The 25,155-nt window shown below is 45.2% G+C and overlaps 1 protein-coding gene and 2 long non-coding RNA genes across 3 annotated transcripts in view; 2 read left to right on the top strand and 1 right to left on the bottom strand.

Annotated features, from left to right (window-relative positions):
- The window catches only part of EGLN1 (egl-9 family hypoxia inducible factor 1), a 35,064-nt gene extending 24,830 nt beyond the window's left edge, over positions 1-10,234 (bottom strand). The window contains exon 1 of the mRNA XM_061471277.1: positions 8,796-10,234. Coding sequence (XP_061327261.1) covers positions 8,796-9,734 — 939 coding nt within the window. The 5' untranslated portion in view covers positions 9,735-10,234. The remainder of the gene's footprint in view (positions 1-8,795) is intronic.
- Positions 1-25,155, top strand: part of LOC133278475 (uncharacterized) — a 168,317-nt gene that overhangs the window by 100,221 nt on the left and 42,941 nt on the right. The gene's annotated exons all lie outside the window — the stretch shown is intronic.
- On the top strand, positions 10,307-24,172 carry LOC133278476 (uncharacterized). The gene is made up of 3 exons (XR_009746569.1): positions 10,307-12,440; positions 15,751-15,838; positions 20,649-24,172. It is a non-coding gene; the product is annotated as an uncharacterized LOC133278476 (long non-coding RNA).

Below are 25,155 nucleotides of genomic sequence, written 5' to 3'. Positions count from 1 at the left end.
TCCTGAACTCCCTCACTGTGTTCACCTTTGTATCATTTTCAACATAATGCTTGTTTTTGCTGAAACAAGGCAAAGCAGTCCCACACTCTGTTCTCAGAGTGGCATGCTGGGGCCACAGAGCAGCATTTCCTCGAAGTCACACATCATTCGTACAGTCCAGAATGCCTTCATGGTCAAACTACGCGCTCTGAGTTGGTCTGACCCTAAATTAATGTGTAAAATTAGGTATAAAATAGTATATTTTGTTAGGCCTGATCAACTGCTTTACAGGTACAGCCTTCATCTCTTTGTTGCAGCACTATGCATGCAACGTAAACATAACTGCCTTATCTTCACACACAACATCCATATAGACGTGCAGGCACACACATTTCTACCCAATTCCTACTTCTAACATTATATGCTAACAAAAATAATCTTGAGTAGTTTTAAGCTAAATACCAAAGAACAAGTAAGTCTTCAAGTGCAAGCAGCTGTTACATGCATAAAAGCATTGCTCTGTTTTTGAGAGATACTGTCCTGGAACAGGGAGTGAATTCGCTTTCGACCTGAAGCTTATGACTGCCACTTACAAGCTAATTCTGGCACAGGCCTGCACTGAAAATATGCTTGATGAGCTGTTGTTAACCATTGTTAACCAACAGTTTTCAGAAACTGGAAGTTTACAAGGATTTAATGAACACCAAGTGGCTTTTTGAAAAGGCCACAAAGACCAGGTGTTAGTCCTACTTTTGACAGGTTTATATAGTAAGTTGCAAATGCGGAAGACAAAAATGGTATCATAAATAACAAACACTTCATTCAATAGTAGCTGCAAAGTGAAATAACTTTACTGCTTTGTTCACTGAAAATGCCACTTTCAAAATATTATTTCCTTGGTGGAGTGTAAGGAACATGCCAGTGATTAGAAGATCTTGTATTGACAGATCCAGAGTAAGTTTATATGCACAGTCCTTGGATTGTCCACAGTCACTCCCTTACTGTAAAGAAACAAAATACAACAGCACAAGAGACAGGGAGCCCCACAGGCATTCCACTGAAGAATCATCCAACCAACTCAGGCGCAACAGTCCCACGCTGAATTTTGAGCTGAAAAAAGTGCTGTCTTTGTACAAGAACTCTCCAAGGAACTTCATGAAAACCTGTTTAGTCTCCAGATGGGCAAGAAGAAATTTCTGCTCTATACAGAGTATCTGTTCACGTTTTATAACAAGTTTCCTTTCTGCTGCAGGAGAAAGCCTTCATCTAAGCCATGAGGTTAAACGTAGATTACTTGCTGCAAGTATACTATGTACATACCTACAGGTACATACATACATACTTGCACTCACAGGACAATGTAGTAGGCAACTACAAAGACAGCATTCTGCAAAATTCCAATAGCAACCAAGCCTGCTCAAGCCAAAAGCTGTCAGATAACCAGGACTGAATTACAAACACTGTGATAGCAGGTAACTAACACAAAAGAGAGTAATACACTGCTCATTTATTTGCAGGAAATAGTTGGCAGAACCTATTCAGAAATTAAGCATCATCTAGAAAAAGGGAAAACATCTCTCAAACACCCAGTTAAGGTTAGTGATAAAAACCAAACTAGAGATTTGAGAACTGCTACTCAGACAGTCCTATGACTTGGCAGGACATCACTTCCAAGGAATTTCAGTTCAAGAGGCCACCAGCAAGGGAAGACAGCTCTTCCTCTGATGCTGTACAGCTATGGTTGTTGGGCACTGTTGAATCGAGCCCATTCTGAGCAGAAGAGACAACATAGCACATCAAAGCAGCAACATGGTTAGAAAATCTTTGATACCACTGACTGGAAAAAATGAAATAATTACCCACAGCATACTGAAATCACTGATGTGCGCAAACCACAAGGACAAGGGTTCCTAATCTCCAGAACAGCAACAACTCAAAAACTAACTGCAGCTGCCCATCAAAAATGACTGGGAAAAAGCAAGCAAGAAACCAACACAGAATTTCACAGAGCTATCATAATGCCCCAGGGAACAGAACCAAAGAAGTGAAATAGACTGAAACTGCCCATTTCAGACAGAGCCCCAGAAGCAGAAGGAGTGCTGGACCTGGCACAAGGGGATGCGGCTGAGCAGCAACCTTCCTTACCAGTGGCAGCCAGCAGCAAACAAAAGCAAGCTGCAGCAGTGCGTTCATCACAGGCAATGCCAGTCCAGCCTCATCCTGAATTAGAGAAATGAAGAATGTCTTTGGTGCTAATAAAGTTCCACAATAATGGATAGGGACAACGAACAAACCTAAGAAATCTAGCTAGTAGCTGGAGGGTGGGAGCTAGTAGAGATGGGTTAAGGAAAAAAAGTAGGTTTTCCTTTGTAGAAGATACTTTTCTCCTTGTGCCATGCTACAAGGGATCACATGGTGGGTAGACCAGGAAAGCTGCTGTATAAAACTGCCCCAAGGAAGATCCTTGGAGGATGGAAGACTGTATTTCTGATGGCAAGAATTGAGTCTCACACTGAACATGCAAGAATGGAGAAAGGTTAAGAAAGCGAGCAAAGATTTCTTAGACTGTGTTTGAATTTTCATGGGCAAATTTTAGGATAATCAGTCCCTGAATGTTAAACTAAGGCTGTACTTTGGCAAACGCTTTAAGCTGGCATAAATTTACATTGCTGCTGAAAGAAAGTCTCACCATCTGCCAGTCCCCTATGCCAGCACAAACATCCGAACACTGAACCAGGAGCACTTCTTTTGCCAGTTTATTTTTCAGATGGATCAGTTCCCCAAACCAGTTCACAGGATGGCCATGTAAATACTTGTGCTGGCAAAGAAGAGTGACTACTTCTCCAGCAGCGCCAGCCGAAAGCATTCACTGAACTTCAGCCTAAGACAGAGGTCACAGGTAGAGCTCTCCATCCTCAGACATGCTGTATTCCTATCACACTTCAACATTAAAACCACCAGAGTTGCCCCTCAGAAACTAGCATATCTTTGTCATTTTCTCTGGTAGGAGAACCCAATTGGGATCCATTTGGGACCCAGAATGCTTGTACATGAAGAACAACAAATGAAACTGTGCTCATCACATGTCAGGGCTCTACCCCAACAGGGATACAAGAACTGCAGGCTCCTCAGTACTCATGAATCACCATACAATCCTCCGCTGAGCAGCACACTTGTCAAGAACATCACCAACAGAAACATCACTGTTGGGAAAAGAATTGATAAAGATGAGCATTGGTCATATTCTATATGAAGGTCAAGCAACTCAAGTGAGTACTGGGAGAGAGAGAGAGACCCAACTACACTTCCCACAGCTTAGTGATAAATTCAAACCCATACAATCATCCATTATGAACCAATTACATCAGGCAGTTTTCTACCAAGAAATAAATTCAAGGCATGATAGTGAAATAAACCCCCAGAATGATACAGAAGGATCCCTGTAACCAAGCATGCCACAAGCAAACTGAAGGGAAATTACTCGCTACAGACATTCCTCAGCTCATACCCACAGTCATAGCTCTTGCGGCCTGTGATCAGAGTGGGACCCACACAAGCTGCAGCAGAGCCCTGCACCTCTCTCTGTGCTCCCTTTCCTTTTACCATGTTTTGCCATCATCATCACTTTTCAGTACCTGCCCACTTGCTGAGCACTTATTCTCCACTTCTTATTTTCATTTGTCTTATTGTCACACACACTCATGGTTGTATTTTGCAGAATAAGATAGAGTGGAAAGAACATCCAGAAGTCTTGCTCGAGTCTCCTATGTACTATTTTAAACAGCATCTGCGAAGCTCAGATTTAATCTATCCCCCTCCCATGTTCCTTCTGCCCCCTCTCAGTGAGCGCTACATGGCTGCTGACATCTTCAGCTCTACCAGCTGATTACTGCTCCTTAGGTATTTCTCTTTCCTTGGTAACAAACATTAATCCAGCTAGTTTGTAGGAAAGCACCAACATAAACAGATGGCCTGAGCAGAGTACCTCTTCTTTCCAGTTTATAGAAAAGCTAACAGCAGGGTATGAGAAGTCCACTCACTCCTATACAAGATTTTCTAAAGGAGTATTATCAACTCTGAAGGAGGCACTAGTCAGTGCCTCATACTAGTCAGAATTCAGAGCCCTCAGGTCTTCAGAAAACTCCAGGATGCTCTAGCACAAGCATCATGCTGCAAACTGATGAGCATCCAGGGAATTATAAGCAGCAGTTAAAGTACTTATGATCAGGTCAGTTTATTTTGAGACTGGAGGCGGGGAACGAGTAAGAGAGGAGCAATTGAGTAATTGAACGACTCCAAGAAAAAGCAGGAAAGCAGGCTTACACAATGTGTAGCTAACAAAGCAAATTTTTCAGCCACTGGTGGCTCAGCAGTGGGTGCCACTGGCCTACTGGTAGAGACAGGAGAGCATTAAAATGCAGCAATTTGAACTGCAAGTCTTCCCGCTGGTTACAGAAAGTGAGAACAAAGCAAAACATGAAGGGATGTAACAGGGACTGTCAAAACCTCTATTCAATCTCCTACTACTAAATGGCACAGAGTAGGGTTAGAAGATGGGCGGTGCTGGGTGTGATGGGAGCAGAAGCAGGAACCGTTGATAAGATCAGATGTCCATTTATACAGTGATTATTAGGAACCCATGACTGGGATGTCCCAGTATTACTGCAATAGTAGTAAAAGATGCAAACTTCAGATTTATAGGAAGTTTTAAATGATTGTCAGGGTTCACAACCGGGGAAAGAGAAACCTAGCAAAAAAATCTTGAAGCTGCCCCCTCCCTTGACCCCTCCTCATCCTCTGTGTGGGGAAGTAGGAAAAAAAAACTCATCTGGGTGAAATTCAGGATTTCATTCCCTGACTTTGATGAGCAGGTTTATACCTCCACTGGCTATCTAATACAAGACAGGCAGGAAACAAATACGTGCACATACATGCACATACAAGTTTGGTAACTGATAAGGGAAAGTTAAAAAAAGAAAATACTGTTTCGGGAAGAGACTGAAGAAGAAAAACCTAGAAAATAACAGGAAGTAGAAAAAAGACACTACATCTCATGTATGCAAGTATGTGTCACCATCTGCTAGAGAGAAGAAGGAAGCAGCGTCTGGAAAGAAAGAGACTAGGAGAACAAAAGGAATGCAGTAAGTCAAGACTTCTGAGATGAGTAAATAGTTAGCCATTCTCTTATACCTGCTGCTGTACTGTCCAGAGACCTCACAGGTCTGTGGCTGGTTTGTATTTACTGTGATATAGACACCTTTCAGGGTGGAGAGTAATCTACCAGTCAGGTCTAAGCAGAGCCACATCAACTGAAGTAGATTGGTTCTAAGTAGCCCAGTTAGTCTAGAGAAAACCCAGGGACTTTCAAATGTAAAATCTCAGGTTTCTCAGACTTAAGCTCTTACCTTATTTCATGTCATTTACCTTAAGAGACCAGTCCTATTGAATGGAAATCAGTTTAAAACGGATTCAATTTAAACAATGTACTTTTTCCCTAATAGTTTTACAGGCTAGGAGATGCAGGGTATACATCACCTTTATATGTACTGCTTCTAGACACTTTGCAGAAGTGATGGCAAATTCAATGCCAACACCACCACCAAGTGTACAAGGTTAGCCTTAAATGAATTAAACGATAATCTAGGTATCATCTCTTCAATTTTATCTACAACTGTTTTTCTGCAACACCAAAAACAATTAGCCTTGATCAACAGCATCATTAAAACCTTTCATCGATAATCTATTCATTTCTATAAAGGTACCCAGCTTCTAGTTAAAGCACAGAGAATAAATCTGATTTTGTAGGTATGTGTAGTTAGCAAAACATTTTTGAAGACTCAGTAATAGAAAGAGGGTAGGAATTTCAGCACACTGTGGAGCGGACTTATGATTCATTCCCTCTTATAGGATATGCTTGTTTACAGAGCTTGAACTAGATCTGGTAAAGGTTAAAGATTCAATAAGAGCTCCTGTGACTCCTGTGACATAATGCCAACACTCGCACAACCTTCCAAAACAAAGCCGGTTTTCTAAGACAACACTGCAGTGAATCCAACAACATTTTAAATAACTGGCTACAAGTGGTTTGGGTTTTTTTTTTTGTTTTTTTTTTTATTTAAAGGTCTGTCATGGTTTAAGCTGAACCCAGGAGAAGGTCTAATAAAAGAACATTAAAGTTAGGCTTAAAAAACAAAGAACAAAAGAATATGCTCTTAGGATTGTGAAAAGAAAATCCCCTTCTCCTCACAGTTACAACACTGCACATCTGATTTCTCACTAAATGATTTTTTAAGGGAACAGACTCCTAGATGTCACCACCCCAGATCTCCTTAGCACAGCTACATCACTGACATATTTATGAGCAAAGCCCAATTCTAGCAGGTCCCCAGCTGCATGAGGTGCCATACCAAACTGCAGTCATTTAATACTGTGCCAACCCACCACCTTGTGCAGCTAGCATACATTGGTAGTATTTTAGGGAGCACAGGGGAATCCCCAAGGGCTGGAATTCTTTTGCTGGTTCAGATGCTGGGGAATTACAAACCTCCAGTGACACTGCAAATTGGTTTATTTAGCACCTTCAGTAAAATGGTACCCTAACTTCTCCACACACCAACTATGCAAACCACAGCACTGCAACATATGCACACAGGAGTAGTAAAGTTATTCTGTAAGAGCTCAGTCGGTCAACCTGTCCTAAATTTCCATGCGTTTTGGTCCTCTTACTTGAAACAAAACCAGTAAGAATAAAACATTACATGTTTTTTAAAAAGTCTTTGCTGTGAATGCAAATCCAACATACCCACCAAGATTTGAAATCAGACTGTATTTGACTAAATCATCTAAGCAGCTGTCACCATGCAAGGTGCACTAAAAGATGAGAGTAACCTGTTGCAGCTACCACAGTATCTCTACTGTACACCCATATATACTGCCAAGAATAAAAAGTATGCTGGGATTCCAGCAGCAATCATTCAAACTTTGATTCAGAAAAATCAGGGGTAAGAAGTGAGTTAAAAATTATTTCAGATAACCAAGAGGTGTCTCTGTTTATTCTACATCCCCCTTTCCCTCCTCTAAACAGCCAGAAGCCCTGCAGAGATGTACGGAAGTTACCACTGATGGACTGCTCCCTCACCAACAGCCCTTCAATTCAACTTACTGTGGTATTAACGGCAGAGGAAAGGTGCGTTATCCGAAGGCATAAGACAGGTGAAAGCCGTATCACTATCTCTGCCATTCCCAAACACTGACAAACCCCACATTCCAACATATCAAACCCTTCTACTGACCTGTCAATCTCTTCTCACCGACTGCTGTTTATTCAACTCAGGGTGGTATCTGTGAGAGTGACTGACAGTTTTCATATTTCAGCAGTGACAGAAAAGTGGGGCTAAACAACCCTGTGTGGCTGCTGCTCCACAGAAGTGTGCAGCATTAACAGACTGATTTTTCTGCCTTTCACAGTTGGCAGAAGTATCAGTATCTTACTACTTAGAAACGTAAGACTGTAGTCCAGGAATCGCATGATTCAGGATTACAATTCCAAAAGTCCTTTTCTAAAGCCCTAGCACATACAACTACACATAAAACCAGAAACAGTATTCCTTATTGCTGCATAAACTGAACCCACCAAAGCCACTGGTATTTTTAGAGGGCCAGTTTGAAGCACTGGGGCCTTGGCTTTAGGACTGTCTCAAAGACAGGTTGGCTTAGTAAAGTCCAAGGTACCAGGGATCTAGGAGGAGTGTAGACCACGTTTCCGTTAAAAAGTTTGAGTTCAACTAAAGGTACACAAAGACCACATTTGACAAAAAAAAAAAAAAAAAAAGGAAAAAAGAAAAAAAAGAAAAAACTCGCACCCACTTGTCTTTATCACGGGAGTTTCCCGTGCCTCAAACAAATCCAAGGCTGTTTTCTGCCTCTCAGTTTCTCCCCTCCTCCCTCCCGCAGCTTCCTACCAGCTGAGACTCTGCAGCTGCAGCAACAACAGCCTGTCTGTGACAGTGTAACCACCACTGCGGGCTGGTTCCTACTAATTCACTAGCTTCCTTATGTTTTAACAGAGGTAGCAAATTGTGAAGGGGCTTTCCCCCCCCCCCCTTTTTTTATTTAACTGAAAAGACGCTGATGAATATTCATTGCTAGTCCTTCACCAAGGGCGTGGGCTTTATTTAAAGGACTGGAAGGGACCTTCAAGTTAGGGTAATACGATGGGAGATTTCTGATTCAGTTCTCTGGTCCCAAAATACATCTAAAGACTACGATTTTTTTCGCAGAAAACAGACTACATGATAGTAAAAAATAAGCCTCTCTGCCAGAAGCCCCCCAGCTTCTCACACCGGTGGCTCCGCTGGCTACCGCGGCACCCACTGCAGGGGCTCGCACGAGGGCTCCCTGGTTGACAGGGTCGCCGGCGATGTATCGGGCTTTTGAGACAACAGTTCACCGCAGCGGGTTTCCTCCCTACATGTTTAAGGCCAGCACCCGGCAGGCCCCATTCTGAGCCCGGACTTAAAACACACACACCCCGCTCTGGAAGAGCGAAGAGACAAGCGAGCCCTGTCACACCTCCTGGGTCGAGCGCAGACGGTCCCCGAACAACAGCCCCCGGAAGGTCCCGCCACGGCCGGGGGGCGGCTCCGGACGCACCCGCACACACACACCCGCACCACTGGACGTGCGCACCCGCACGCACACCCACGGACAGGCGCACACGTGCGCGCACACCCCCCCTGCCCGGGGAACCGCCGGTTCCGCTCCCCCCGTCCTCGCCCCCGCGGCTGCGGGGGCCACACGGGCAGTCCCGCACTCACTTTCGTCCTGCCGTTGATTTTGTAGTTGCCCAGCTTGCCGTTGCAGTGTCGGATGAGATCGTCCATGCTGTTCATGAGGAGCCGGATGGCCTGGCAGCCCGGCTCCTTGCCCTCCACCCAGGTGATCTTGTCGCCGCGGATGTCCTTGGAGGAGTCGCTCTTCTGGCTGACGAGCTGCCCGTCGGTGAAGCGGCCGGTGTGGTGCAGCGCCCGCACCTCCTCGGCCACCAGCCCGCCCAGCTCCTTGCCGAGGAAGTCGTCCACCACGCAGATGCCGTGCTTGTTCATGCAGGGCACGATGTACTCCAGCGCCAGCCGCTGCGGCACCAGCGACTTCGTCTGCCCATTGGGGCGCAGCGCTGCCCCGCCGGGCCCTGCCTGCACGCCGCCCGGGTACAGGTTCGACTTGTCCCGGTACAGCAGCACCGCCTCCCCGGAGGGCGAAGGGGACTGGGCCGCGGCCGGGACTTCCACCTCACCAGTGGCGGCTGCGGCGGCGGCAACGTGGTTGTTGGCTAGCGGGGCGGCCTCGGCGGCGGCCTCCGACAGCGGCAACACTGCGCCCTTCCCCGCCGCAGCTCCGGCCCCCGCCCGGCTGCCGCCTCCCGCCGTGGCCCCGGCGCTGTGGGCGCGGGTCGGCGGGGGATGCCCGCCGCGGGGCTCGGCAGCGCCCCCTGCTGCGGCTGCCGCTGTGCCTCCGCCGCGGCAGATGAGCTTGTGCTTCTTCCAGTCCTGGCGCTGGTGCTCCTTGCTGCAGTAGAAAGAGCTGCGGCAGCGCCCGCACCGTAGCAGGTTCTCCATCTTCCCGCACAGCTCGCAGTACTGCCGGTCCCGCTCGCTGCTGTTACTGCCGTTACTGCCGCTGCTGCCGCCACCGCCGCCACTGCTGCTGCTCTCGCCACCGCCCTGGCCGGCGCCGCCGCCGCTGTCATTAGCCATGGCGCTGGTGGTGCCGCCGCAGCCCCGCTCCGCCGCCGAGGGGTTATGTAAGGAGGCGGGCGGGAGCGGCGCTAACGCGGGCCCCCGCCCGGCCGCGCGGGGAGGGAGCGCTCACTGCATCATGGCCGCCCGGCTCCGCCGCGGCCCCCGCCGCCCTCCGCCTCCGCCGGCCCGCGGCCTCCTTCGGGCGGCCGGGCGCGGGGTTGCCGCGGGGGCCCTCGCCGCCCTCCCTGCGCCTCTAACGCCGCTAGCGCCGCCTCATCGCCGCCCCGGCGGCGACGGCTCGGCCTGAGGGGAGAGAGCGGCGGCGGCGGGCAGCCGGCTGGCACGGTGGGGGGCCTGCTTCCGCTCCCCTCCGGCCTCTAAGCCCAGTGCGCGGGCCGGCGCGGCCGCCGCCTCTCCCCACCGCGCCTCCACCGCTGTGTCGGGCCGAGGAGGAGGTGCCACTCTCGCGGCCCGCTTTGCACGTACGCCACTTCCAGCCCGCCAGCGCTGGCGGCGCGTCAGGCGGGCGGGGCCGCGCCGCGAGGCGGGCGGGGCTGGGCCGGGCTGCACCGCACCGTGCAGAGCCGGGGAAGGCCGCGGCGTGCTGAGGGGCCGGTCTGCGGCTCCGCACCGCAGCAAACGCGGAGCCCGGCTGCGAGCACACGGACAGGCTTCAGGCTGTGACCAGGCTGCCTCTACTGGGGAGACCTCGGTTCGGCGGGAGGGCGGCCGGGCGGAAGCAGCCACCGAGCAGTGGGGCCTCCCGGGCTGCCGCGGACCCACGCCGCCAGGGACGGGGAGAAGCTTTGCTGAGGGGAGTGGGAGGTCATCGATCTCGGCTGCCTGAGACATCCCCGGCGTCCCCGCGCGAGCTGTGGGTCGCTAATCCGTGGGTGCCCTTGACCCTGTCGCCAGTGTTGAGCTGTCCCCCGGGTGAGCGCAGGGATGCGGGCCCGCTGCAGGTGAGGCACGGCACCGAAGAGCAGGAAGGCGCCGGGCTGACATGGAAGCTGGGTGTGTGGTCTGGAGCAACGGAGGGTGTCGGCGCACCCGGCCACAATGGAGGGCTAGATTTAGTCACTTCCATAGGCCCGAAAATATCCGCACCAGATGGCTGACGAAGTGGGACGAGCCCTGGTTCCCTCATAACTAACCTGGGGCTTGTGTCCCACCTAACTTGGTAATGAAGGCCAGAGTCAGGCCAGTTGAAAAAGCAAAAAGGATGAAGAAGGAGCAGGTGAGGTGGCCACTGAAACGAGGAAAGGCCAGGACTTGGAGCCAGTGCTGTGATCAACATGGCAAAGTCCCTGACAGGAAAAAGGAAGCTGGTTTTGGCGGATCAGTGCTGGTGGAGAGACAAAGGTCCTAGCGCAGTCACGTCAGCTGTCAGAAGCTGTCTGAGGATCTGGGCTCTTCTGAGGTGATACGTAATTTCCAGCCGATCCTGAAATCATGTTTTAGCTTGCTTGTGATAGATGTTAGGGAAGTGGAGTGCATTGTGCCATTTGCCGTGATGCAGAGCAATATGGTGGTCGGTGCCTTGGAGCCACGTGGTAAACCGGAGCAAGGTTCTGCCCACCCCCTTGGAAAGCCATTTGGTGAACAGACAGCAAGTGTTGGCTCCGTGGGTTGGGCTGACGAGAGGCAGCGGCTGCAGCTGGTGTGTACTGCCTGTAAGTTAAGCAAATTATGAAGTCCAAGGAGTGTCAAATACTTGATCCAGTATACACTTCTGAGGATAGAAAGGTGAAAGCAATCTTCTGGGTGGTAACCCATAGGCTGAAGCAGGGTTTTGTGTGATTCTAGATAAATCAGTTTTTAATTTGTCACTATAGAAGAAGAAGAGTAATGCTTTTGCTCCTCCCAGGCTGGTGTGAGGCTTAGGACTGTAATATACTTGTGTTACAGTGAGATGGCTTTATGTACACAGCTAAAATGGTTTGGTTCTTATCATCTCTGCATAGAATTGGATTTAAAATAAACTGACATAGCGATAGGACTTGGAGGAATGTTAGGCACTGCATGTACTATGTGAAGGATGTAAAAGGAGAAACAAAGGGTGCCAATGCTACAAATGCGTGTGATACAGGCAGAAAATGAGAAGGAAGACCAGGATGAGTTATTAGACAAAAGGAGTACTAAGAGGACAAGGTCATGAAAGCCCAAAGGATGAGATTTCAAGGTGAATGTGATCAGCAAGCTCCAAGGATGCATTAAAAAAACAAACACACACACACACACACAAAAAATTAACTGGAAAAGCTGGGAACTAAAACCCAATAAAGTTGCAGTTTAGTAATTTCTCTGTTTATTGCTCTTGGAGGAAAATACAGCAGTAGAAGCAGAAGGAGGTGAGTTAAAAACAAGTTTTAAGCCCAGAGCATGAAGTGGACAGATTTTTAATCTAAATTTAATGAGAGTTGTTCTTTAACTATAGGTAGATGAGGTATGTCAGAAATAGCTAGGCATCTCTCCAACTTGCTTTAAACTGATACAAATGCAACTGAATTCCTTGGACTTTCAGCATTGTTAAACTGGGCTAAATGAGAAGAGAGTTATTTTCACAAACTTCAGAAATGCAAACAATAACTTCCTGCCACAAAGAAACTGAAGAGTTAAAGACTTTTCGATGCATATTCCTTCAGCAAACATAGCGGAGATGAAGGTCACAGACTTGAAATTCAATAATCCAGCTATGGAACAAATAAGAAAAGCACCAAGGTACAAATATGGTGCCTGGCTAAATCCTAATGATAGTTATTAATTCATGGGCTGATTTGGCTTCAAAAGTCTTTTGTTCTTTCCCTCTCTTTCCCACATGTCATTTGGGATACAATTAATGGTCTTGGTCTCAGTTTTTACTAAGCTTTAAGTTCTGCTAATGTGCTGAGCTACTTCAGGTTGTCTTGACAGACTGTTCCCCAGTGTGGTCAACAAATACCGAGTTCAACAAAACCCATCTTCAGGTATATGAAGCATGTGCCATATTTTATGATTGGAGCACTTTGCCTGCAGCACAAAACAATTTAATGAAGGTTGTGGCCCAGCAACAAAGCTGCAGAAAAGAGACAAAGCTGCAGAAGAGTGGTGGTGGTAAGGAAACTCTGGAAGACAATGACTATTTATATTACAATATTGTCTACACATGCAAGAAATGTTTTCCAAGCATATAAAGACTCTATTCATTACCAAAGAGTTTGTTCCTTAGCATACAGCGTAAGGACAAAGCACCACAAAAAAGCGACATATGGTATACAAAGCAAAATGACCAGCATGATCGTTGCCAAAACTGAGGGGGAAGGGACTTCCTCCTCTTTCTTCTCTAGTTACTCTTCACTTGCTAACGTGGTATTTCCAAGATAGCCAGTTCCTTGTCTGTGTCAGTGAATGTTGGAAAAGGACTTGACTGGTGACTAGGTAATGATGGAACAGATTGCTTTGCAAAAGAGTGCACATGGAAAGTCTTCAAAGTAATACCAGTCACGATGAGGATGTTGTGGAATAAATTTAATGCAAGGTCATAGTTTTTTGTCACCACTTAGATATGGATCTGATCTGTTTATTAGAATTAAAAAAAAAAAAAAGGTTGGTCAATGAATAACTTTCCTGTTTTCATTAAGCAGTAATAATGGCTGCATTTATACCATGTGTTGTGTATTTCATGTACTGCAGCAGTAAGGTTGTATAAGCAACCAAAACATAATCTTTGAAGCTCCAGGAGAAGGGGGAATGCAGGATAACAAGAGTAGTTTGTTTCACAGAACAACATTAGCCTAGAAATTAAATAAAAAGTCTTATCCTCAGATAGTTTAGAACAGGAAAAAAGTCCCTGGGATTCCAAGCTCAGTTTTTCACTGCTGCCAGAAGGCCCTTGGAAGCTACACATGCTCCTGAGGTTGGTGGAAGTGTAAAGCCTCAGTCAGAGAGTTGTGTGTCCACAGCAGCACCACAAAATTCAAAACTTGGGGGCTTGTAGCATTTGCTCTCTCCCCCCCGCCCCTCCCCCCCAGACCCCACTCTACTGTGTTCTTCAGCCTGACTGCTCTTACTCTGCTTAAACCATTATTCATGATCTCAGTGACATTTTTCAAGCTTGCTTTTCATACTAGCAAGTGAACTGTAACAGGTTTGCAGCTTTTCCAAATAAAACTAGAGAACTGGTTTGTGTGAGTTGCATTCTCTGTTGAACTCACTTCCTTTCTAATCAGGACAAACTGTACAAAGTACATCCACAAGGCTATGCAAATGCTCCTTTGTTGAATGCATGCTCTTTTCCTGAGGTGCAGAAAGGGTCATTGTCTCCCAGATCATCTCCCAGATACCTCCCCTGCCACTGTAGCTGCAAAAGGAGGAAAGGGTCACCCAGTAGAGGTGATTAGGAAGATGCAGAGATTGACTGGCTCTGCTAGCGCCACCATGACAGAGCGCATGACCCAGGGAGCACATGACCCAAGGTCTTGTCAAGTCCCTCTGTGGCCAGGACAAGCTGAATCTCAGCAGTTTTCAAGATCGAGGCTTCAGGTCTCTGCTGTGCCAAGAGCTTGATACTCTCCCTGTCACAGCATGAAGTGGCACACAGCCCTCAGGACAATCAGGCTCAGAGCCCTGAAACTAATCCCCAGTACCCTGGATCTCCTCCTGTCCCACTTAGTGCTTGTTGATGCCATTCTGGAGTTGCCCTAAAAGTTTTTGCTGAAATTAAAATAATAATTTGGTGGTTTATCACTGAATATCATAATGGTGTAGTGTTTACAGAAAAAAAACCCTTTCATTATAATCTGAGATTATAAGGGTTGGGCTAAATTATAAAGAGAAGTATTCTCAATTACTTTGTGTAAACTTGTGTTTAATATTATGTTTAATATTGTGGGATTCCTCCAGGCTCTTCAACTAAAGTTGTTTTTGCTGTCCCTAAATCTGTCTGAAATTATATGCATTTGCTTCTCTGGGAATATAGCCTATTTTTATTACACCAAAAATATGGTTAGGGTTGATCCAGAGAGATTTGCACATTAAAATGTTTAACTACTTTCATGAGTATTATGTTAAGGAAAAATGAATTATGCTAGTGAAGTACAAGACAATGTCCTTTTATTCTATTTAAGTGAAAATGCTGCTACCAGATGTCCGTATCTGTAAAGCGATGGAAATGCAGCCCAGCTTAGAAAATGCTCCTAACTGACTCATTCCAGTTTTGTCCTCATTTTAAACTTTGTACCATGGAAGGTTCAAAAGCTTTTTCCACATTGTTTGTGAGGTTTCTCCAGAGGGAGTATTTCTGGCTTTGGTTACAAGAGAACTCCCTCTCTTGCTAAATATTGTCAATTATGTACATTTTTGGCCTCTAGCTTAAGCAAGCCAGGAGGCCCTCAGGGTGCTTAAAGTCCAGCTATGGACAGAAAGTTGTTTTTAAAGAACATTTTAAAAACACTATTTGGAATCCACATACTGACACAGTGATAAGCATTTTTTTGAAAAAAAAAAAAGAAAGATATTTTCATCTGTATGTACCTCAAATTTGTCTGAACCGCTCCAGAACTGCACTCGGTTTCAGTGCAGAGAAGTCTTCTAGCATGAGGACAAGAGACTCAAATATAAAGAAAGTCTCTCCAGTGCTTTGTAGGGCCGTAATCATAACATGACCTTTTCACTTTGCATCTGATATGTACTTCCTGCCCCTGTGTCATCATGATTCAGCATTGTGACATGCTGAAAGATCATCAAGGTGGAAACAATGCCGAGCAGTGTTAAGATGGTGTGGCCTGCCATGATTATTTTGCACGTACCTGATGCATTGCACATCATATTTTCTCTTTCCTGGTCTTTCAGCTGCCAGGCACGTAGTGCTCTCCTCTGTCAGTGCCTGTCCTTGTATTCAGGAAAGAGAACAGCCCTGGACCGTGGGCAAGAAGGACAGTTTACTCCGTGTTCCTTGATTTGGGAAGCTTGAGAGCACCTCAGCTTATGCATTACAATATATCCAGCTATTTAATGAGTTACAGTCTCAACTTTTTTCTTCCTCAGAACCTAGAAACTGTTACCCGGAGCTCAAGAACTGTCCCTGAAGCCATAAAGATGTATCCATTAGAAGACTGGACATTTTATCTCTGGGTGAAGTAGTTTCTTTTGCATCTCTTCAGTCGACTAGCACAATTTCTGGTATCACTAAATTCCTTTTCTCATTGAGGCAGTTTTACCAGTAAAAGAGATTGTAAGAGAACAGTGAGCTTAAAACATTTGCTGCTATGAAACAAGAAACCTGCCACAGTAATTTAAGAGAGGAAGGAAAAGGTAATAGTGGGGGAGTTTTGGAGCTGATAAAAGCCACCAGGTGTCATTCATCAGTAATACTTTTTTCTTTTTTTTTTTTGATGAGGCAATTTCTGGAGAAGAATGGGTGCAGGCTTCATTTTTGTTTGTTTTCCTAGTGAACAATGGTGGCCTCCCCTTTTCTTGAACAATAGGGGTACAATATTGCAGTTCACATTTTGTTAAACTATCAAGATAGCACATCTGTCCTGAAGAGCTCACCTTTGCCAGGCCTGGCTACAGACACACACAAGCATTGTGAGCCTGAACCCTGAAGAGCCACTGCAATCTAGGTGGACTCGGTACAGCTCAGCACCGTGTTCTGCACTCCCCGTTCCCCTTTCTGCCAGGGCAGTACCTGTGTGTTCCCATGCACCCCTCTGATGCCTATCAAGGTGCAACATCCCATTGCTCTCCTGCCATTGCCCCCCTCAGTGTCTCCCTCATCACAAGGGCTTTGTGATGCCTTTTCTTGCATTTCTGTTGTTATCTAAGTCACAGGCTTTTACTCCATACCCTTCTGTTTGGTTCTTGTGCTTTCTGCAATACTTTCTTTGGTTGTGCTGCATTTAAGTCACAGTGTTGTGTTGCTGGCCACCAGTAGGGGTGGTTCGGCTCCCTCCAGCACCATGCTCCTTAGCACCATGCTTCTCAAACCCTTTGGTGAGTCAGTTCAAGAGAATAGTTTTCTGTTGGATTAACAAGTTGGATTGGCTTACTTAGTGGTTTGATGTGGTGCAAGAGAGGGTGTGGACCAGCCGGGCCAGGAGTCAGGGAGGAAAAAGCAGGACCACCCAAGTCAGGACGGTAAGCTGACTCAGTCATGTCATGTAACTTCACCCACATTTACTTCATATTATATAACTCGACCCAATTCTACTTTCTCCCTAACTGAGAGAGAAGTCTTTCCTTTCAAATCTGTATTAAGAGAATTAGCAGATCCAAAGTGCAGGATATTCTATACCAAGCGAGGATAATGCCTACCATCACCTGATTCTTGCATTTAAGGATATGACGAAAGGAGGTTTAGTTTATTGACTCTGAACAACATGCAAGGGACTCACATTTGTAAGTTGTTGGTTTTTTTTCTTTTCAGTTTTTAGAATTGAAAAGGTTCTGTCTGTTGGTCAAAATAGTTCTTAAGATTTTAGAAGTGAACAAATGTCTTACTAAAAATTGTGGTATCGCTGCACACTCATTATAATGGTGTTCTGTGTCTTGTTGTTTCCTCCACTAACAAGTACCTCTCTCTGTGCAAATACTCTAATACCACAGTAAAATATTTCAGCATCTTATAAAGCACTTCCCAAGCAACTTCTACCGAGGACAGATATTTACTGAACCAGGAATGCTAGCAGTGAATATATAATAATTTAAATTCCTGTATTAGTATGACTGAATTGTGTGTTCCACCTGCATGATCTGAACTGACACTATTGTTTTCATGTACTTTGATGGATATTCAGATGGCACAACACTGTTAATGAATCCAGTAAAACATAATGCTGGAATTGTACGCTGGAGAGCTTTCACAAAACACTACCTAAATATTAGGTCCTGGAAAATTAAACTTACCAGAAGTTCATGCAAGCACAAAGCTAAATACGAATTATTAACATCTTTGGTGTGTTCTTTGAGTGATAGTACATGCTACAGAGCTGTAATTAGGGCTGGGTTGCGTGAGTCTTGCTATCATGCTGCATCAATTTGTCACTGTTAGAACTGCTACCCCTGAACCTGTTCCTTGCTCACCCAGCCGGCTAATTATTGACCTAGAGATAAAGTGGCATTTATTAGTACTAGAAGAAATTGCCTTTCATTTTTATGCAGAAGCAAAAAACAGGTCAGCAAGCAATTTACACATTCTTCATCCACCCACAGTGCAATGGACAATTATAATGCTTATCTTGTCAGGAGGTGGATTTCACTTTTTTCCCTTACTGTTTCATTAGGCTTACATTTTCTCCCTGGCATTATTCTCTATCTTTTAGTTGTTATTGGTTGGTTGTGTCTTTTTTGTTGCTGTTGGTTGGTTTGTTGGTTTTGGGGGGGGGAGGGTCGGGTCTAATCTCGGACTGTGTCTAGTGCTAGGATCATGTTCAGGAGTTTTCATTAAAAAAACAGATTCCTGAAAGGGTTCCTCAGATTACAGTTTCCTCACTGTGTTATAGAGTTTGAACTGGAGGAGGGGATAGTCAGAGAACAGATGACTCTGTCCTCACCTATTTACCAAATGGTACACGTTGTTGAAATTTGGATGGGAGGCGATGCTCCTGCCTTGTGCAAACATACCCTCCAATAAAAGCCATGTGCTGTGTGTAAAAGTAGTGAAGTGCTTGCTGCTTTGCTTTTCGTTTTCTTTTTTTTCTTTTTTTTGAACAGCAACTTATCAATGTGCGAGGCCAAACATGGCTGCTCATATCCACACAAAGGCTCGTGTTTGTGAATATGCCTATTCTGCGTACCCAGCCTGGCTCCTACCTTATTTTCGCTAGGATGACCATTCCTCCTCTATGTTAACATATATTCTGTATTTAATCTGTGACATGTGTAAAAGAAATGCTGAATCGTATCTTTGTGGAGCAACACTCAGCAGTGCATTTGTTAGTGGAACTTTATTTTGAATTTAAAAATACCAGCTTCAAGAGACTGGATCTTTTAAGAAAAAGAAAAACCAGCACAAAGCTGAAAAACAGTTCTCTCTCTGTTATCTCAAAATAGCACTGAATTGCAGATCTAGGATAAAAATCAATTGAGAACGTGTGCTCACGTTCGAGAATCTGCCTCAAGCCTCTGATTTTGCATTTGTAGTCCAGATATGGATGAGGCATGTTGGGAAGAAAACTTCTTCAAAGCTTCATAAATGTCAGTGTATAACATCAAATAGTTGCCTGGTGCACAATGTATTTTACTGCAAAGGTTTACTGAATGCTAGCCAAAGCTATGAAGCAAGGTGCAGGCTCGTTTCCCTTTGCAAGCCTTCAAAGCAGCTAGATGGGAGCCCTTCCAGAAAGCTCTCTGGAAACTTTCGTCTAGCCTCAGCGCTCTATAAATAGAGGAGGTCTTCATTCCCGAGGAGGTTTTGCAATGCTGTTCTGCAGGGGAATGCCGAGCTCTAATGGAAGCGGAAGGAGGGTTATGGAGTGTCATGGTGGGACTGGGAAGGGGAATGGGATCTCCTTGAATGTGAGATAAGGTCTGCAGCAGATTGAGAGGAGAATAATTAAGATGAAATGCTCTTCCTGAAAACGTGTGTGCAAGGAGAAATTCCCTTAGATCCTACACTGAAAATACTGCCAGGAGAGTGGAAAATGCAGCCACACTGACTGTCAACTGAAATGACAAAGAAATATATATTATTTCCTCCAGCAATCGAGAAACACACCTGAAGAGATCATTCACCCTCCAGAATGAATGGAGAAATAGTTTCACTGGGATCAGTGAAAACAGCAGTAAATGCTGCTAGAATTACTGTAGTTTACCTCATAGAAATTTAATTGCCCTAATGGACTGTGATGAGTGACATGATATACGATGCAGTAATCACGAACATAACCCTGGAGTAAGTCTCAAGAGCAACACACTTGGAATTTTGTTCCTAAAAAAATGTGCAAATATAGAAGAAAACCTGCTGACTGCTACAGAAGCCAGAAAAATCTGTCCTAACATACGTCCTTTGATTGTGTCAGCAGATTAAAAAGCATCGTCTTCCAAAATGTAGCTACCGTGTATTTCTCAAGATTTACCTACAGTGTAAAGGTGGGGCAAAAATTTTGTTGGGGTCAAGCTTCATGCATTGTTTTCAAACAAAATTACTTTTAAAATGGGACTGAAAAAGGAAATTTCACTCTGATTTCTGATAGCTCGGCCTCATGGTAATATCACAGTCTTGGTTACTGTACACTTGAAAAAGGAATGCTCCATTGCCGGTTTGATTATTTTGTGGGGAAAAAAATCACAAAATATAAAAAAGAGGCTTCATTCTGACTAACCACAGTAATTTGGAGCCAACCAAGCTAATTTGGGAGACAACATTCTGTCTGCAGAAGAATGAAAAATGAAAGCAAACCATGTTCCTGCTCACAGACTGCATATTGAACACACTGAGCTATAGATAAGTTACCATTTGATCTCAAAGACCTTTGATATACAGTCTTTAAATGTTTTTATTCCTGCCAGCAGAGTTTCAGACTTAAGAGCGTTCTTTATTTTGCTGATACAAAAAGAACACGGAAATGATAATAGAGGAACACTTTGCCATTGCCCTAAGAGATTGTCATCCCTCTGCCTTTGTTACAGTGTTATCCAGATACAATTTCTTTAAAGGTGAAGGAGATGTGCTTTCTGTGCCAGAACAGTACTTACTTCTTTCAGAATGCTGAGGTTTTATGGTAGAGTTTTAAAATAAGAACAATCTGATCTTAGATGGGCTAGAACATATGATACAATGTGCTAATTATAAGGTAAATTACAAGGAAATAAAAACAAAAACAAAAACATAAGTGATGACGAATTCCTGGCTTTTAAGTACACCATGACAAACCATGTACAGATGGGAAGGGAATTCAAACAGTGGCATGCATTAGCTCCCAAGCACTTCCCTTTGCTTTTTGATTCCAGTGAGCAAAATGATCCTAGACTATCCTAGCCGGCTTCAATTGAATTGTCTACTGCTGCAATCTCAAAGGCCAGAGTGGAAAGAGTTTTCTTCATGTAAACAGGTGTAAAGGAAAAGAGCAGTCACTCCGATGTTGGTGTAATCCCTCTGAGCAGCTTCACAGAAACCTTAAGGCTGCACTGAAGAGGAGCACACATAGCTGACATGTGTACAGTGGTTTTCAGAATACTTTCTTAATACTTTGACAATTACTGAAATACATGGTTCATAAATTGGTCTGGCTGCGTGCTGTGTTGGTGTGAGAATGTCTGAGAAAGAAGGGAGAGGCCAGAACTTGTTTCCAGGTGGTTTATTGACTGTTAAACTCTTCCAGCCAGATAAAAGCAGCAGCAAATAACCTGATCCATGTGTTACAACACTGCACAGTCTCACCTTCTCCCTCCCTGCATCGTATTTCCTATCTAGGTCACTGCATTGTGAGGCTGTTGGTTTAACAGATAATGCTTCCACATGTTGACCCAGACGCCGTGAAGACAAGCACATTTTCAGGCTATTCATGCAAATTACCAGTGTCCTGAGCCTGCTCCTGGCACGTACTTTACCTTCCTCCTTGCTGGTTTGGTGCTTGGTATGGTTTGCCCAGCCTTATGGCTGGAATGGGCTATACCAACAGCTTTGTAGATAAAGTCATCTTGCCATCAGCCTGTCAAACATAAATTCCATCACTACCTTGCAACTGCTATATAATTAAATGTTCTCCTGCTAGGCATACTCTGGTTTAATGGGTTTTATGAGTCATGGCAGCAAAAGGAAAGGAGAGTCCCCCAAAACAAGAATGGGCACAAACACCCCCTTGATAATCATCATATTTAGACAGACTAAGGTTCTTGCTTGTCCAGAGAACTGAACACTAGGTCTCCTCAGATCCCTTGTCAGAGTATCACACACTGATGCTCACTAAGGTACCTGGAGAAAGCGATTTTGCAGTTTGGAATTACTTGAAGTAGTACAGACACTTGCAAGGAAGTGGTTTGCTTTGAGTCTGTGGCATATTAGTTTGACAGTGTTTGAGAAGGAAGGAAGAGGTGAGAACTTGCAAATTCTGTGCGCTCATAAGCTCAACCCCAAATGCATCTACCCCACAGGATGTGTATGACATGAATGAAGAGAGCATGGCCCTCTCCTTTAGATTGCCAAGGTCCAGTCAAGATCCCATAGTTTAAAGCGGCACCGAAACAATCTCTTCCTAGCTGCAAGCAATTAGGTGCATGAAAATCACTGGTGCAAGAAGGCAGCTCAGTGGCTTGGAGTTCCTCTGACCAGACTCACCCTCTTGGTGTGGCTTGTGCCGAACACAACAAGCTATGGAAAGTAAATGTCAGCTGCATTAGCTTCTAGGCCATATCACCACAAAGGTGTGTAAGCCAATCTTTAAATTCCAGGTCTGTCATCTGAAGAGATTACAGCTCACCCAGCACTCAGGCACACACACTCCCTGCCAGCTTTCCTTGACCTATTTACAAGCAATGAACTAGATACAGGCAGACCTTGTGCTTCAACTGCTTGAGTTAGTGCTGCTCACTTTGACTCAAGAGGGCCAAGGGAAGCATGTACAAGCAGTTTTGCTGACAAACCTGGGAGGGTGGTCATGGTTAGCAGGTAATGAGCCAGGGAGGGGTAGACTGGGACATAAACCCTTCTACTACAGCTGGAAGACGACTTGGGTCTCCAGCCTGGTTGTGGCCATATGGAACAGAATACAGGCTATGACTGCTGAAGCAGGACTTTGAGAAAGGCTGTTCCTTCCCTTCTTCTCCCCATGCCATCCTAGGGGGTGTTGCAGCTGCCCCAGCAGCCTGTCTGCTCCTCCTGTGGCTGCCCTTCTCTCTCAGGACTGAGCACTATGTCTTCATGCAGAGGCTGTCCAAACCATGCTGAGCTGACTCGTGTCCCATGCTGGCAGCAGCACACAGCACAAACGACAGGGCTCTGTGCAGTCCCTCAGATGGGACAAGGATCGGCCTCTGCTGCAGCCCCTCTGCTGTACCGTTAACTTAAGCTGTGCATCTATCTGGGTCCCATTGCAAATACCAAATTAAACCGTTAATACCCCTGAGCAGGGATGGAGGGTTAAATCAGATGAAAGATTAGAGTACCTGAGCAGGATATATGCTTAACTAAGGGCCCTGAGTCTAAAACTGAGATCCCAAATCCCCCCAGTCAGCTGGCTACACCCTGTTGGTCCTTGGCACCTGCCTGCTCAAGACCAGGACCCCAGCCTCATGTGGTGGGCATCCTAACCCACCAGCAGGAGAAGAGTGGCATGTGAAGTACTGTGCAAACCTGAGGCAGGTGCCTGACCTGCAGAAAGCTGTGGGATTCACACACAGCCTGCTCCTCCTGACACAGCCAGTCCTCAGGCATTTTTTGAGGTAGCCACCAAAGTATCTGCTTGAGGTGCTGTCAGAAGAGCAATGCCTGTGCAAGCAAGAAACAGTCCATACATGAGAAGCATGGGAGTTCTGGCATACAGCACCTTCAGTTTGTACATTCAGGAAAACTGAAAAAAAAAACCCAAAACCAGTAAATAAAACTGTCTGGTTGTTCTGGCTCAGGTGACTGGACACTGAGACTAGGTAGTGTGAGTTAGTATACATTAATTTCCATTTCTTTATCTTTTATAAGCTGTGAAGTTCATGCTCATATGACTTCCTCAATCTTCACAGGCTTCAGCTCTGATCTCTTTTTAAGCCTTGATATATCCATTCTATTTTTAGTCTTGCAGACTATTTTTGGATAATATCTACATGCTGTAGTCTTTTTTTAGCTAGCCTGACAGCCAAAATTGTGCCAGACTCTCCTTCTTTCATACCTTGATTGCTGCAACATCCTTTCTCTGGTTGTGAGATGCATACACGTTTGTCCTGCTGTTATTTATTCCCAGGGCTGCTGCAAAACTTGTTCTCTTTGCTTGCTGTTTTGTCAGCCCTTTCCACTGACCTTATCTCAGCAGAAGTACTCAATTTATACAAGCCCATTTATATTGTGGGTGATGTATTTACTCTATATGTGCAGATGGACTTATCTGCACACGCACAGAGAGTGAAGTAATTTTGCTGCGCCCCAGGTTACTGCAGGAAGGAGTGCAGCCAGAGGTGTCCTGCTGCTGGGACACCACCAAGTGCAACATGCCCCTCGGGGCTCGCTGTGGATGAGCTGCAGGCCATTGAATCACTGTCAGCGGCTGTTTATTTCCATCATCACTTTTTCTGATGTCCCAAGGCCCCATTGCTGTCGCATCAAGGATATGAGCCACTCCCATGATGGGCAATAGCACAAGGAGCCCTGCGGAAAGGTGAATGCAAGATGCCAGAATAGCCCTGCCATCCCAGAGCAAATTCCTCCTGCCCACAGCCTAATTGCTGTGAGCTCCAAGTTGCCTCAAGAAACTGGTTGACAAAGAGAGGATCTAGCCAAAGGACCTGATTTTCATTAGTATAATCTGTGATGGGCCACTCAGAAGCAATCTGCAGTCAGGTAGCTCAGAGGCCATTCTTCCCTGGTAAATCACCTGCTAGGATCCTACATAGACTCCTACTTCTTCACCAGCTCTCCTGCCTTTCTGAGATGTTCTGTGAGTTATCTGGGGGCTTATTTTAAGGAAAAGGATGGCACTGATCTGCAGTCTTCTAAGGCACATACTGTACATTTGGAAATACTCTAAAGCTGCTCTCAGCAAGCACAGATTGAGTTTTCTGATTTTAAACCATCAAACACAGCTGCTTGTCTTTGCTTTCAAAGCCTTCTGAGCCTATCTTCATATTTTTCCATGGCAAAACACAACGTGAAATCCCACCTTCAAGGAGGTGCCCCATACTTGGGTTTTATCCCTGCAATTTTGTGCTGTCTATCACACTGCCTTTAACTTTCAGGAGATGCTCCCAGTGATGATCCAGTTCCCAAAAGTTCCTTAGACCTGTCCACAGTCAAACTGACAATGGCAAGGCTGCTGGTGCTCCACTGCCCCTTGGGCTGGCCAGGCAGTGATACCACAGTGCTACTGCATTTCTAAATGGGCATGATATTAAGTGGTATCACATATAGAAGACTGCTCAATTTCTCTTCATACTGCAAAAAAGATTAGCTAGCACTTTAGAAATAGACAAAAATAGACATATAGGCTCTGGGTTCATGCAGATAGTCATACAGAGAGCTTGGGAAACAAAGATCCCAAGCATGATAGATATAATGAAATAAAGTATTCTAGATTTTTTGGTGAATTCTGTTCTCTTACTGTTGCGCAGAATTTCCCTTGCAGGCGAATCTAGGACATCAATCTGCTTTATTTTAAGACAGTAGTTTCTTCTCCCCCCCACCCCCCCATATTCTAATGTTAGTCTTTTGCAAAATATAAAAGTTTAGACATTTTAGCTTGTCTGTGGAGACAAACTAAAATAGAAAATGGTAACGTTATCAAAATGCAGAAATAATCATCCCCACCTGTTGTGC

The sequence above is a fragment of the Pezoporus flaviventris genome, unplaced genomic scaffold (genome assembly GCF_033815535.1).
Source record: "Pezoporus flaviventris isolate CSIRO_AGI_PZ_B2104156 unplaced genomic scaffold, CSIRO_AGI_Pfla_v1 ptg000066l, whole genome shotgun sequence".
Lineage (NCBI taxonomy): Eukaryota > Metazoa > Chordata > Aves > Psittaciformes > Psittacidae > Pezoporus > Pezoporus flaviventris.
This window is presented reverse-complemented; position numbering and strand designations above follow the sequence as displayed.